At 43.9% G+C, this 13,374-nt stretch overlaps 1 protein-coding gene across 5 annotated transcripts in view; it reads right to left on the bottom strand.

The window, feature by feature from the left end:
• RINT1 (RAD50 interactor 1) overlaps positions 1-12,438 on the bottom strand; it is a 22,327-nt gene extending 9,889 nt beyond the window's left edge. The window contains exons 1-8 of one of the 5 annotated variants that reach the window (XM_073328487.2): positions 12,263-12,438; positions 6,958-7,039; positions 5,836-6,031; positions 5,349-5,590; positions 4,379-4,552; positions 4,152-4,301; positions 2,504-2,660; positions 419-529 (exon numbers count right to left, since the gene is read on the bottom strand). In XM_073328487.2, the coding sequence (XP_073184588.1) occupies positions 419-529; positions 2,504-2,660; positions 4,152-4,301; positions 4,379-4,552; positions 5,349-5,590; positions 5,836-6,012 (1,011 nt within the window). In that variant the 5' untranslated portion in view covers positions 6,013-6,031; positions 6,958-7,039; positions 12,263-12,438. Of the gene's footprint in view, positions 1-418; positions 530-2,503; positions 2,661-4,151; positions 4,302-4,378; positions 4,553-5,348; positions 5,591-5,835; positions 6,032-6,957; positions 7,040-7,866; positions 8,543-12,226 lie in introns of those variants that run through there. The other 4 variants (XM_073328486.2, XM_078851151.1, XM_073328490.2 and 1 more) reach the window with 4 other exon arrangements.
• Between the last annotated feature and the right edge of the window lie 936 nt (positions 12,439-13,374).

Here is a 13,374-nt window from a genome sequence, read left to right on the forward strand (position 1 = left end):
GGTACAGGAGCAGGGTGCAAGAGCGGGAGGGGGGGGACACCCTGACATCAGCACCCCTCTTTCCCCCCTACCCCTGCACAGCAAGCAGGAGACTCCGGGAGCAGCTCCAAGGCAGAGAGGGCAGGAGCAGCACATGGCAGTGGGGAGAGGGACACCTGAACTGCCTGGCAATTGCTGCACAGGAAACTTAGGGGAACTGATGGGGGGCTGCTGGCCCACCCTGGTTCCAAGCCCCCACCAGCTAGCTCCAACAGCTGCTCTTCCTGCAAGCAGTGGACAAAACAGGCGGCTGCCAAACAACGTTATAAGGGAACATTGCACAACTTTAAATGAGCATGTTCTCGAAAAGATCAGCAACGAAACAACGTTAAAAACGGGATGATGTTAAGTGAGGAGTAACTGTAACATATTTGCTTACCCTTGCATTGACTGAGGAGCCTGCCTTGTCCAATATTGGCTGGATTTTATCATCGAGGAATTTTGCGTGATTTCCAATCCACATGAGTACCTGGGTTAGGTACCACTCAGGCTTGTGCAAAAAGGCAAAACACCCAGAACATTAAAGTTAACTCCACCCAAAAAACAACTGATATATGAACAGGAGTATAGATTTCACCTACAGTACCCACTGCAAACAAATATGTAACACAAAAGGATATAACTCCTGACAAGTCAGAAAGATTATCAAACTTTATTTTTAATATGTACCCTTAATATAATGTATAAAGTGTTAAGTTACTAGATGTTTCAATAAATGGTTAATCAACTGTTATAACCATCCATAACACATTCTACTCATGTCTGTAATATGCTTCTAACATCTATTCAACAGTTAAGTCTTTATAAACTATTTATAAGTGTAGCAAGACTACAAAGCATGACCAGAAAAAGCATTTGGAGGGGAAAAAAGAGTTAACGAATGCCAACTTTAAATTGGATTTTGCAATTTAGAGTAGTTTATTTTACAACAGCAGCAACATTTAAAACCAGGGTAGGGGTTTTGGCTTTTGGTGGGAAGGGAGGAAAAATGGAGGACATATATGTACTTTAAATTGAAAGCATTGTCTTTTCTGTCCCAGTAGGTCAAAAGCCCTCAAAGAAAAAAAAATTTTTTTCGTGGACCTTCTCTGTATTTGTGATCAAGTAACACCCCTATGGCAACTAAGCAATTTACATGGCAAATTAACATCAGAGAACCATTTATGTACTTGTACTATCTTTAATGCAATAAGTATTCTGTCTTTTATGAAAAAAGGAAACAGGCTGCCTACTTTTGCTCTTCATTTATCTCCCCTTCCATTTGCTCTATTACTCTCTTCCCTACACATATTGCTCTGACACCATACCCACTTATTCCTCTCCCTCTCCACTACATATGCCTCTTGAGGCTGATAGGGAAAGGACACACCCCTGAGAATGGAGCTGACTGAGAGGCTAGTTGCCTCATCATCCTTTTATGTAGTATCCTCCCCTACTGGAAGCAGCTAGACTGGTGGCTCCTCCTAGTTTCCAGTTACTGAGAAAAAAATTTTTTTTTTAAAAAAAGCACTTCCAATGAAAACCCTGTAGAAGTAATAAAAAATGCAACTAACCCGTCACAGGCCACCAGTGAAAAAGTCTGGGAACTACTGCCAAGGTGAAATGTATTTACAGTTTACCCAAAAACGTTACATGCGACCACACAGATTAACCTTAAAACATTGTTACTATAAGCAGTTTATATACATGCTAAATATCAACTTTTCAGACCCTGGTGCAGTTGTATTGGAACAAAAAGAAAAAGGAAACATTCATATAAAAATGCACCTGTATTTTAACCCCAGATGAAAGCCACCAAACTTTGAGGGCAATTAACGTGCACGCACACACACACGTTTCCAAATTTGGGGGGAGGGGAGGATTAGTCAGGTACAATTTAATGTAAGGTTTTTTTAATTTAAATTAATTAATTAAAACAAAAAACTAATTGTAGTCCCAAGTCATTGTCAGTTATATTTTAAACCAAGAACTTATTTTAATGCAGAGTCTAACACCTGTAAATATAGGAATAATAAAAATGCTATCTCATGACCAAATTCACTCCCTTTTACACCCAAACTTAAGTAGCCAGGACTGGTAAAAGGAGGTTTTTCCATGGGGATGAAGAGAAATGAATCCATCTTTCTCAGGCTGTGGAGTCTACCCCAGGCTGCAACAGGTCCTGTTTCAGTGCCCCCGGTAACAAAGGGATTTGGCAAGTGCAACAGGAATATCCCATTGCCAGGGAATCTCTGCAGTGCAGCACTTTGCCAAGCAGGGGGTAGGAGTTGTGGAGGGTCTTCAAGTGCTTTTTCACCTCCACATTTTCACCTCCACACACATGCAATGAGCCCAAGGTCCTCCATGCAGAGAGCAATATTTGGGTCACAACTTTACTACAGCAATGTGTTTTCTATATAAAACGGGTTAGTTTTTTTGTTAAGTACTGCAATTAAAAGTAAATCAAGAAATGCTTTCCCCATACCTTGCTTAAAACATTAGTTTGTCTATTCCCAGTAAAATGATACTTGAACCTTTTCTGAAGAGGGTTCAGCATGATTTGCATTGGAAGGATAACAGGTGGTGATGGAGGTAGAGAATACTTCTCTGGCAGTTGTTTTGGTTTAGTTAGTAATTCATCTCTAAGGTTTAAGAGTCAAAGGTAAAATATTTTATTGGCAGATCATTGTTATAGAAGTACTGAATTCTCGCATCATAACTTGAGACATTTAAGAAATGTTACATTCCATTTCTATAGTCCCCTTTCTTTACTGAAGTCACTACATGGTCAGTTTGGATGAGCTATTACCAGCAGGAGAGTGAGTTTGTGTGTGTATGGGGGTGGGGGGGTGAGAAAACCTGGATTTGCGCTGGAAATGGCCCACCTTGATTATCATGCACATTGTAGGGAGAGTGGTCACTTTGGATGTGCTATTACCAGCAGGATAGTGAGTTTGTGTGTGTGGTTTTTGGGAGGGGTTGAGGGGGTGAGAGAACCTGGATTTGTGCAGGAAATGGCCCAACTTGATTATCATGCACATTGTGTAGAGAGTTGTCACTTTGGATGGGCTATCACCAGCAGGAGAGTGAATTTGTGGGGGGGGGGTGTGGAAGGTGAGAAAACCTGGATTTGTGCTGGAAATGGCCCAACTTGATGATCACTTTAGATAAGCTATTACCAGCAGGACAGTGGGGTGGGAGGAGGTATTGTTTCATATTCTCTGTGTGTATATAAAGTCTGCTGCAGTTTCCACGGTATGCATCCGATGAAGTGAGCTGTAGCTCACAAAAGCTCATGCTCAAATAAATTGGTTAGTCTCTAAGGTGCCACAAGTACTCCTTTTCTTTTTGCGAATACAGACTAACACGGCTGTTACTCTGAAAACTACATATACTATACAATTATCAAAATCCTGCAGTGAAAACTATTTCTATATTTAGAATATTCCAACATTAAACCTGTGTTTAATTAACAGGCGGATTACGACTGATTTGTGATAGCAGCAGTCAGTCAATTTGGTTTACAAAAAGCCATCTTTATTCAGGATTGCCAAGACAGATGTGGGTTGTCCTATCCTCCCGCAGACACACACAGACTTGTCATTACTATACTGAAACAGAGAAGTAGAAACTCAGAGGATTAGTAATGCAAAACAAGAGCTTCTCTGATCTGTATGTGACCCAAACTGGCAAAGATCAAAAGCTGTTTTTACCATCTGAGGGCAGCTCAATGGCTTATGTGAAAAATATTAGTGATCTCAGTCCAGTTCCAGGGAACAGGCAAATGTACCACCACAATTTTCACCCCTGTGGGTAATCTTGCCAGAGGGCCCAAGCACTGAATAGCATGAAGGTTAAACTATCTTCCTCACTTCCCCAGATGTGAGTGCACTAGAATCGTTGGTTGGTACAGCACTGCTGCTGCCAAAGCTATACTTTTTCTATTGGCAAAGAACTTCAATTTCTAATATTGTTAATTGGGCACTTTCTATGTTAATTTTTTTCTTTTAATAAAACAAGAAATACTAAACCCACAAACCTACTTCAGCCTTAGTGAGAAATGTCCAGCAAGTTTGTTCATTATTCTTACTGAAATTCCCTATGAATATAAGACACTAATTCAAAAAGGATACGATGTTTGCAATTTCAGAAGCTGAGAAAACAGAGTCTCCAAATTATTGTATATTTCTGGAACATTAGCCGGTGCAGCAAGACCAAAAACCTGAGACTGTGGTGGCCCAACAAATGGCCAATGAAGGTGAGTTAATATTTCCTCAAAATCACTGTAACAGAAAATATACACATCAACATGAATCAACAGTACAATGCAAAGATGAAAGAACTATGGTGCATTTCCTACCTTGACAGTTTGTCCTTAAGAATTTTATGCCAGAATTTTACAGTAGACCTCACAAAAGTAAGAAGATGAGAACAAGACGACTCCTGAAGCTTAATATCCAATTCTGCCATGGATGCCAAAGTAGTAGCAGCCTCTGGGACATTGTTGGTCATGAGATACTGCTGAATATTATCACTATAAATAAAGCAAAATCATGACTAGAATGCACTGAGGCAATTTTAGCAACACTGAGGATAATTCATTGCTGTTTACTTGTCTTACTGTATAATGAAAGTGAATAAAGCAATTTTGTTTTTTGTTTTGTTTTTTTAATAGAAAATATTTTCCAGGTCAGCAGCTAGGTGACCTTGCAGTTAGTGCCTTGCACTGCTACCTGGTACACTTAAATTTCTGGTCCATGCCTCTTGCTACCTATGTTGAGGGTGCACCACTGAACAAGAGGATAGCCCTTGATGAGAAACTAAGTGTTTTCAAATCTGTTGTGCAACTCATTTAAAAACTTTTTAGATAAATGTTTTATTCTCACCAAAACAATAAAAATAAAGAGATGTCAACCTACATAATGCAAATACATCTTTTTCTGCTCAAACACCTTCTTTCGGTATTATTAGATTCTGTACAGTTATGTGTTAAAAACAGATAGCGAAGATACAGAATTTATATTCAACACTGACAAATATTCTACTAATAGAGGTGCATCTTTCAGATTAGATGGTAAATTATGATCCCTTTCATCCCCATATCCAAAACACAGTAATCACCAAATTTAGTTGCAAACGAAAGCAATGGCATATCAAAATTAGATTTGAATTTTTAGTCAGTAGGTGAATTAACAAGGATTATAACTTGTTTGCATTTAAAAATATAGATTTACAACTCCAAAAATGTCTCAAATTTATTTATTACCACCTAAGCCCTAAACAAGACTGCAGGAAAAAGATACTTAGAAGTCCAAGTGGGCCTATTTTACCTTAACTCTTCTATTTGTGAAATCCATTTTAGATAAGCAAGGTGTCGTTCAACCTCTTCTATTTGACTAATCAGTACACCAAGATCTTCCATCCATGGCTGGGCTGTCAACAGGTGGCTATTAATTGAATCAAATAAAACAGTTTCTTCCCCCAGGAGCTGACTAAGGGACTTCTTAGAATCCTCTGCATTCTTTAAGGCATTCTGAATTCTTTTGGGGACTTCTGATGAAACTGTAAGTACCTGTATTTAGGGAGGAGTAATACATCTGACATAAAAGTACTAAGACCCCTCTTTCAGTGATTAAACAAATCACTTTTACAGATTTCCCTGCATAGTAAAGCATAAGAGAAAATCAGAAAGTGACAGCTTAGCTGACAACGTTGTGTAGAATGTTACCAAAATGCGCTGATGTAATTAGATGCATGCAATTGGTGGTATATTTTTAATGTTTCAAGGAGTTGAGAAATAACTAACAGAATGCTTACCTGTTCCTCTAATTGCTTTTTATTTTCTGAAAGCTCCTCTATAAGTTTGCCAAGTTTCTTTAGACAATTAAGGTCAGTTCCAACTTCTCTTTCAACATATTCAGCTACAGAGTAAGGGATGTCACAGCGATCTGGGTCTCTAGTGACTTGTTCCCTTCCAACATTAATGGCTGCCATGTTTTCGTCACCTGCAGGACTGAGTTAAAGAGTCCGTAGTTAGCCACCACCCACACAGCACTATCAACTACCATGAACCTTCACATGGAATGGGGCAGAAGAAATTTCAGCTTAAGGATTTCAGTTCAATGCAACTGAAAATACTGTCTTCCATTCAACTGCTCACATGCATAAAGATAGCCACATGCATAAGCCTTTGGAGAACCAGGGCCTAAGTATGCAAAGTATGACACTATTATATACTCTGCTGGGGCCATTGTGCCCACCACTCAACAGAACTGAAACATGTCTGCTACCCAGAGAAGTCAGTCAGCTTTCATTTCCAATACCATACATTTTTCTAAAACCAATTCAATGTTTTTATGTCTGTACTAGATGGTATGTATAAAAATACTTGAAAATGTACAGATGACTTGCCTCACCCCTACAGGTAGTAAAAAGGCTCCAGCACTTTTAAATGGCAGGTATGCCATCACTAGCAAAGTATACAGTGGCATGTTGCACACAAAGCAGCACATGATCTGTTGACAGACAGCATTTTAGAGACATACAAAAGAAGAAAATTCCCATAAATTATCAAATGAGCTGATCATCTTAAATCTTTGCTTTGGAAGCAGCACCTCCTGGCCTACTGCTTTGTCAGTGGCCAGGGAAATCTGGAACTTGATCAAATTAGTCAAGTGTTTGATCAGATTAAGATCCAACTCCCTGCACCATCTTCAAAATTTAAAGTAAGTTTTAAATGCATTAATATGCTTTTAAAACTTTATCTGACCTCTAAAGCAAGTTATCATTCCAACATCAAAAAGCAGATTTAAAACTATAATATGAACAAGCAGTTAAGGGAACACTACCAATGTAAGAAATTACTTCAGTTTGAAAATTTTTACTCTTTTTATAACAAACAAATGAAAGAGATTAATGAAATATCTCGTTCCAGTTTACCTTGTGTAGTTGACAGTGTTCTGTGTATTCAATGATTTATTGTTTCCTTTTATGTACACAGCAACAGGCAAAGGAGAAAAACCTTTTAAAAGTAGGAAAATGTACTTGTAACACCATAAAAATTGGCAGGTAAATCAATGGAAGGTGTAGGAATGGACACTCCTTACATTTTTTTCCAATGAACTACATTTCAAGATAGTATCCCTTTTTATGAATCTATTAGTAATTTATTAAGAGACTCCCACCTTCACTGCTTGTTGCCCACATCGAAAATGAAAGGGGTTCTATGCTACACATAAAGACTCTCCAAGAGACAGGATTTTTTCCTTAGGGAAGGATTATTAATAAACTACTGGCTTAAGAAACTGAGTTACACTAAATATATTCTATTCATGCTCTTATATGGCCCTTATCACCAAACTATCTGAACATCTTTCAGAAGTGCACTGAGCAGTGTGACTAACATCTGTCATATGTGGTGGGCCTCTTTTTTTCCTCCAAGGAGAAACTGTGTTTTTTAAAAATATTTTATTATACATGCACATAAACATCTGCAAAACTAATTATCCGCCTTCAAACTCTCACTTGCTATGAGGACTATAAAAAATTGACCACTGTTAGGCTGATGGTCTGTTAAGACCAGTGCCTATCATACTGACCAATACTGTCTCAATGTTCCCTTGCAGTCCCCTGTCCATCTGCCTCTATCTATTGTTTATCTTATACTTAAAATCCCTTCTCCCAAAAGCCTAGGGTCTATCTTTTTATTCTGCATTTGTGAAATACCTAGCATTATAGCAGCCAGGACCATGACTGGGACTAGTAGACATTAAATAATACATACAAAACTACAATACCACCACCCTCTGCTGTGGGCAAAATAGGAAAAGCAAGGTCGAAGAAGTGCACCTTTCACTCAAAACAAAATGTCACAAGGCTTGTGGTGACTCTTAATTCCTGTAGAAATTCATTCCACCATCTTGGACCAGGCGCAAGAAAGCACTGTCTTCTGGACTCAGGACTATGAGGCCCAGGGTATTTACACTCCCCTAGTTGACACAGGGTGTTGTTGACACTGCTTTAAGTTGAGGTAAGTTACGTCGCTCGGGGAGGGGGGGAGGAACGGACGGACAGTTTTTTCACAACCTTGAACGACATAACTTAGACAAGCCCTCAGCAAGTCATAACAACATCTTGCTCGCAGAGAAGTTTGAGCACAATTAGGATGTGCCATGCCACCCATAGGGTTGCCAACCCTCCTTGTTTGGCTGGGAGTTTGGCTTTGCAGCAGGGCTAAAGCAGGCTCCCTACCTGCCCTGGCTTCATGCCACTCCCAGAAGCGGCAACACTTCCGGCAGCGGCTCCTAAGAGGAGGCACAGCTGGGGGGTCCTCTGCGCACTGCCCCTGCCTTAGCACTGACTCCACAGCTCCCATTGGCCGGGAATGGGGAACCGCCACCAATGGGCACTGCAGGGGCAGTGCTTGCAGGCAGAGGCAGCCCGCAGAGCCTCCTGGCCACCCGTGAGCCTAGGAGCCACTGCCGAACATGTTGCCACTTCTAGGAGGTAAGCGCCACCCAGCCAGAGCCTGTACCCCCTTACGCATCCCAAGCTCCTGCCCCAGCCCCCTCCCGTACCCAAACTCCCTCCCACAGCACACACACCCTCCCACAGCCCTGCCCCAGCCCTGAGCCCCCTCCTGCACCCAAACTCCCTCCCACAGTCTGCACCCCCCAACCCTCTGCTCAGGGATTTCCCTACACCCCCCCTGAATTTCCCCAACCCCAGTTTTGTGAACTAGTTACATGCAGTGTTGCCGATTTAGTGATTGTTTGGAAATCTGAATTGAAACTGAAACATTAATACACCCTTTAAAAGTATATACAGTGTATGATAAAATACACGTATCTGAAAAAGTATAAACAGATTTGAAAAGTATGAACATAGACTAGCTTCCTTATACAACTGTTGTTTTTTATGACAATGTCAGTCATTCATTTCGGTGTTGTTGGCCAACCTAATAATTTCAAATTATTATTTGTAAGCAAAGTCTAAATGAGCTCTCCCTGACAGCTAGTGATGAGCTGGGGGGAAGACTTCAGGACCAGATTGTATTTACATTCACACTTAATCTACCTAGGTATCCTGCAAACACAACAAATCCAGCTGCGTTGCCCAAGTGATAGATTTTGGCTGGGGTTGGGTTACAAATCACTTGAATGCAGCGGGGGGATTCTTGTTATTCTTATTGTCTGAGTAAAGGGCAATAGAACTGTACTTAGCCTGTGCTGATTGAAGGCATCAAGAGAGAGAGTGGAGACAGGTGTTTTGCTTGATGGTCTGCCTGACTTACAAGTACTATTTGACCTGCCCCTCTCCACTGTTTAAAGACAGAGCTGATTAGTCTCCATAGAGAATCTTTTGTTTTGTTAAGTGACCACTACAGCTGAAATTACTGATAATCAGGTTTAAGTGCTTAGACCTGCTATGGGACAGTGTTTCTGTGGAAGAGATGGCCCAGTCTGCACTAGCAGTGAGGTTCCCCCACTAAGAGCTCAGCTGAAATCACTGAGAGCTGGGTGGAACCTCAAGAGCCCAACTCACAGAGGTCACAGTGGCAGCAAAAGGTGACAGTGCAGGGCCACTGCCAACAGAGGGATAGAGTGAACGGTGGCACAATGAACAACAGTGGCCAGAGCGAACAGTGAGCAGCTGGAGGAACGAGCAAGGTGCCTTCTTGCTCCCCAATTGGGAGGTGAACTCATGTGAAAGCATCTCTGAACTCTGAGTCTCCACTGACCAAGGACAACACCAGGGAGTGTTAATGAGGCTGTTAAGAATGCTGGAGACACAACACAATCCATGCAAACAAACATGGCTGTGGCATCATACTTTCTATTTAGGCAAGAGATACCATACACTACAAACTGGAGGCCAATGTTAAGTGCATTGTCACTTGTTCATCCTGAAGTTGAACACTGGTTCCAAACAAGACCAGCAAACGCTCACTGTCTTTCTGCAAGAAACTCAACTGACTGGCTAGAAGCATGTGGTGCAACAGTGAAAGACTCAACAGTTGAAAAAGTGAAGAACTCTCTCACCACATTCAAAAAATTTGCATACAGGGCTGATGAATGCACCGATGCAAATGGGCATCAAGTATTAAGTCACTGTGTATGTTATCTTGATGTCAGTGGTAGGCCAGTAGATGCATTTCTAGATGTTCAAGTTATAGAAGACACATTGGCTGCCTCTGTGACAACCCACATCTTAGAAGAGTTAAATGCTTGTCAACTGGACCCCAAACAGATGGCGGCTTGTGCTTTTGATGGAGCTGCAAACTTCTCTGGAAGACATGGTGGAGTACAAGCTTTGCTCAGAGAAAAGTGTAACCCTAATTTCTTCTATACACACTGCAGAGGCCATCTACTCCAACTAGCACTAGTACGAGCGGCAGACTCTTCAAAAGACGTTTAAAAAGCTATAAATGTAATGTCTTCATTATATTTTTTTTTCAGCAAGAGTCCAAAAAGACTGAATATCTTGGAAAATATAGAAGATGGACTGAAGTTCAAATTAGTCCAACCTGGGAAAACCCTCTGGCTTTCTCATGAGCAATCCTTAGCTGTTGTCTTAAAATTACTCCAGCCATTATTACTGGCTTTGTAAAGTATCTACAAAGATGGGATGGATCTAAGTCGTGAGGCTGGTGAATTACTTTTGCTACTACGTTCTGAGAAGACTATTTCTGTTCTCTCTCTTGTAAGTCTATTGTTGAAACCACTTGGGCCATTAAATAATGCCATCCAGGCATCCGTTACAACAGTAGTAGATCTTTGTCCAGCAAAAGAAGCTACATTTGGATCAGAGAGCTATCCATTGAAAAAGCAGACTTCAGTCCAGAAGTTGACTAATGAAGGCATTTATCATGAATCCTTAAGTGAAGAGGACAAGTGTTTAAGACAACTGAAAAAGTACACAGACTTGAGTCTTAAAAATCTGTAACAGCGACTTCTAGATTCTACTCAAACTCTACATAGCTTTTACAGATCCCTGTCCTGTAAAACACCGACAGTTGAGTGGGTGAGGCACTACCACGAATGGGGCTGCCACGTGCTCAGGACAGAATAGAGACTTTGAACACAGGGTGGAATATCATATGACAAATGAATGAAGATTTGACTTCAACTTCTTTTTTATCATCACTAGTGGCTCGACCCGATCTTTATGCTATGTTTCCTGGGATGAAAGAAGTAGGAATTCATCTCTTGCTACTCCCAGTGACAACAGCTACAGGTGACCGTTCTTTTTCATCCTTAAATACAATTTTGTGTTCTGAAATAAGTAGTATTCTTCCTGATCATGTGAATGAACTAATGAGCATATCAACTGAAGGAATGGAAGTACCGCACACACGTGAAGCCACCAAAGATGAACGCATTGCATTCAAAAAGTTCATTAACAGAGTTGTGCAAAATTATAACAAGAAACCAAGAAGGATATCTATGTAGTGCTTCATCAAAGGCTTGAATAGCCAACTTTAATTTGTTTGATGATTTTAAAACAGGAATTAAATCTAATAAAATGGTCATGAAACATTTTTCAGTTTTTACGATGGTGCCATACAGCCTACCTTCACCCTCATGGTCTCACCCCTCATCGGCCCTGCCCCCCCCCCATAAATTCAACCCCCCCCCATTTCAATTCCTGGGGAAAACACTGCCTCTACCCCAGCCCCCTCCCGTCCCAGCCTAGTAAAGGTGAGGGAGAGAGCTAGCGAAAGAGGGTAGTGGGCTGGAGTGAGTGGGGGCAGGGCAGGGGTGTGCCCTTAGGGAAGGGGGCGGATGTTTGGGTTTGTGCAATTAGACAGTTGGCAACCCTAGCTACCAAAGACAGCCACCAGCATCCCTGGAGACCACTATCTCCGCACCTACTGCTCACCGTGGGGGGATGGGACTGCTCCTCCCCCTGCGGCAGGCGAAGGGGTTGCTCGCCCCTCCGCCCCCACCACAGAACAGGGTGGGTGGGGGAAGAGATCTCCTCGGCCAGGGGGTCTCCTCAGCCTGCCTGCCGCACTCGCCTAGGCCCCGCACGCCATTAGCGTTGCCGTGGTCCCTAGCAGCCCCCCTTGGGCTCCCCAAGGCAGCCCCTCTCCTTGCTAGGCCCCCCGCAGCCCGCCAAGAGCTGAGGCCCCTCACACGCCGGCATCGGGAGCGGGCAATAGAGGCCAGCCCAGCTTCCCAGGCCCGGGCTGAACGAGGCCGCTTACCGCTAGGGCACGGACGGACCCGAGTTATTCACCCACCGCCAACCGCCTAGGGCTCTGCCCCGCCCCCTCAGCTCCACCACTGACTGGCACCTGCCACCCCGGCGCAGCGGGAAATCCCGAAGTTGCTGCGGGTCCCGCGAGAAGTGGGCGGAAGGACGAGAGAGGCGGACTGTAACATCCCCACGGGTCTGTCCCACCCATCAGGATCCCGTGATGTCATGCCTGCCACAGAAGAAAGCGCATGCGCGCGGTCAGAGGTCGCCTGTGCGGAGCGAGCCTAGGAGGCGGTTGGTGCTTCGCTTTGGCGGTGAGCTGCCTCCTGAGAGAACCTGGCGCTGGGTCTCCGAGTCCCGGGCGTGGGGAGGGAGCAGCCCACGCCTTGCCCCATAGTGCTGCGGACTCACCGTCCCCGGAGGCCTGTCCAGCTCGTTAAGCATTGCGGGTTGGGTGGGTTGCCAGCTGGAGTTGCCAACTTTCTATTTGCAGAAAATCAAACACCCTTGCCCTGCCCCCCACCTTTTCCAAGGCCCTGCCCCCCGCCGCTCACTCCGCCCTCCGCTCTCTGTTGCTGGCTTTCCCCCACGCTCGCTCATTTCACCAGGCTGGGGCAGGGGATGTGTGTGTGGGGGGGGGGGGTTTGTGGGGTGATGAGGACTGTGAGTATGGGTGCTGGGGTCAGAAAGGGGCTCTGGGCTGGGGCAGGAGGTTGGGGTGTTGGGGGGGATGAGGACTCTGGGATGGGGCAGAGGTGAGGTGCTGGAGGGGGCTCAGGGTTGGGACAGAAGGTTGGGGTGTGTGGGGGGGTGAGGACTCCAACTGGGGGTGTGGGCTCTGGGATGGGGCCAGAGGTGAGGTGCTGGAGGAGGCTCATTGTTGAGGGGCAGGAAGGGGGGCAGCCACCAGGGGGCGCTTACCTCAAGCGGCTCCCGGGAAGTTGCTGGTGTCTTTCTCCACCTCCTTAGCGGAGGTGTGATCACGTGGCTCTGTGCGCTGCCAGTGCCTGCAGCCACTGCCCCCTCAGCTCCCATTGGTCAATCTTCCTGTTCCTGGCCAATGGGAGCAGCAGAGTTGGGGGTGAGGGCAGTGCACAGAGCCCCCACCTCCCCCCACCCCCCAGCTATCCCTCTGCCTAGGAGTCAAAGGGAGAT

Source organism: Lepidochelys kempii, chromosome 1 (genome assembly GCF_965140285.1).
Source record: "Lepidochelys kempii isolate rLepKem1 chromosome 1, rLepKem1.hap1, whole genome shotgun sequence".
Taxonomy (NCBI): Eukaryota; Metazoa; Chordata; order Testudines; family Cheloniidae; genus Lepidochelys; species Lepidochelys kempii.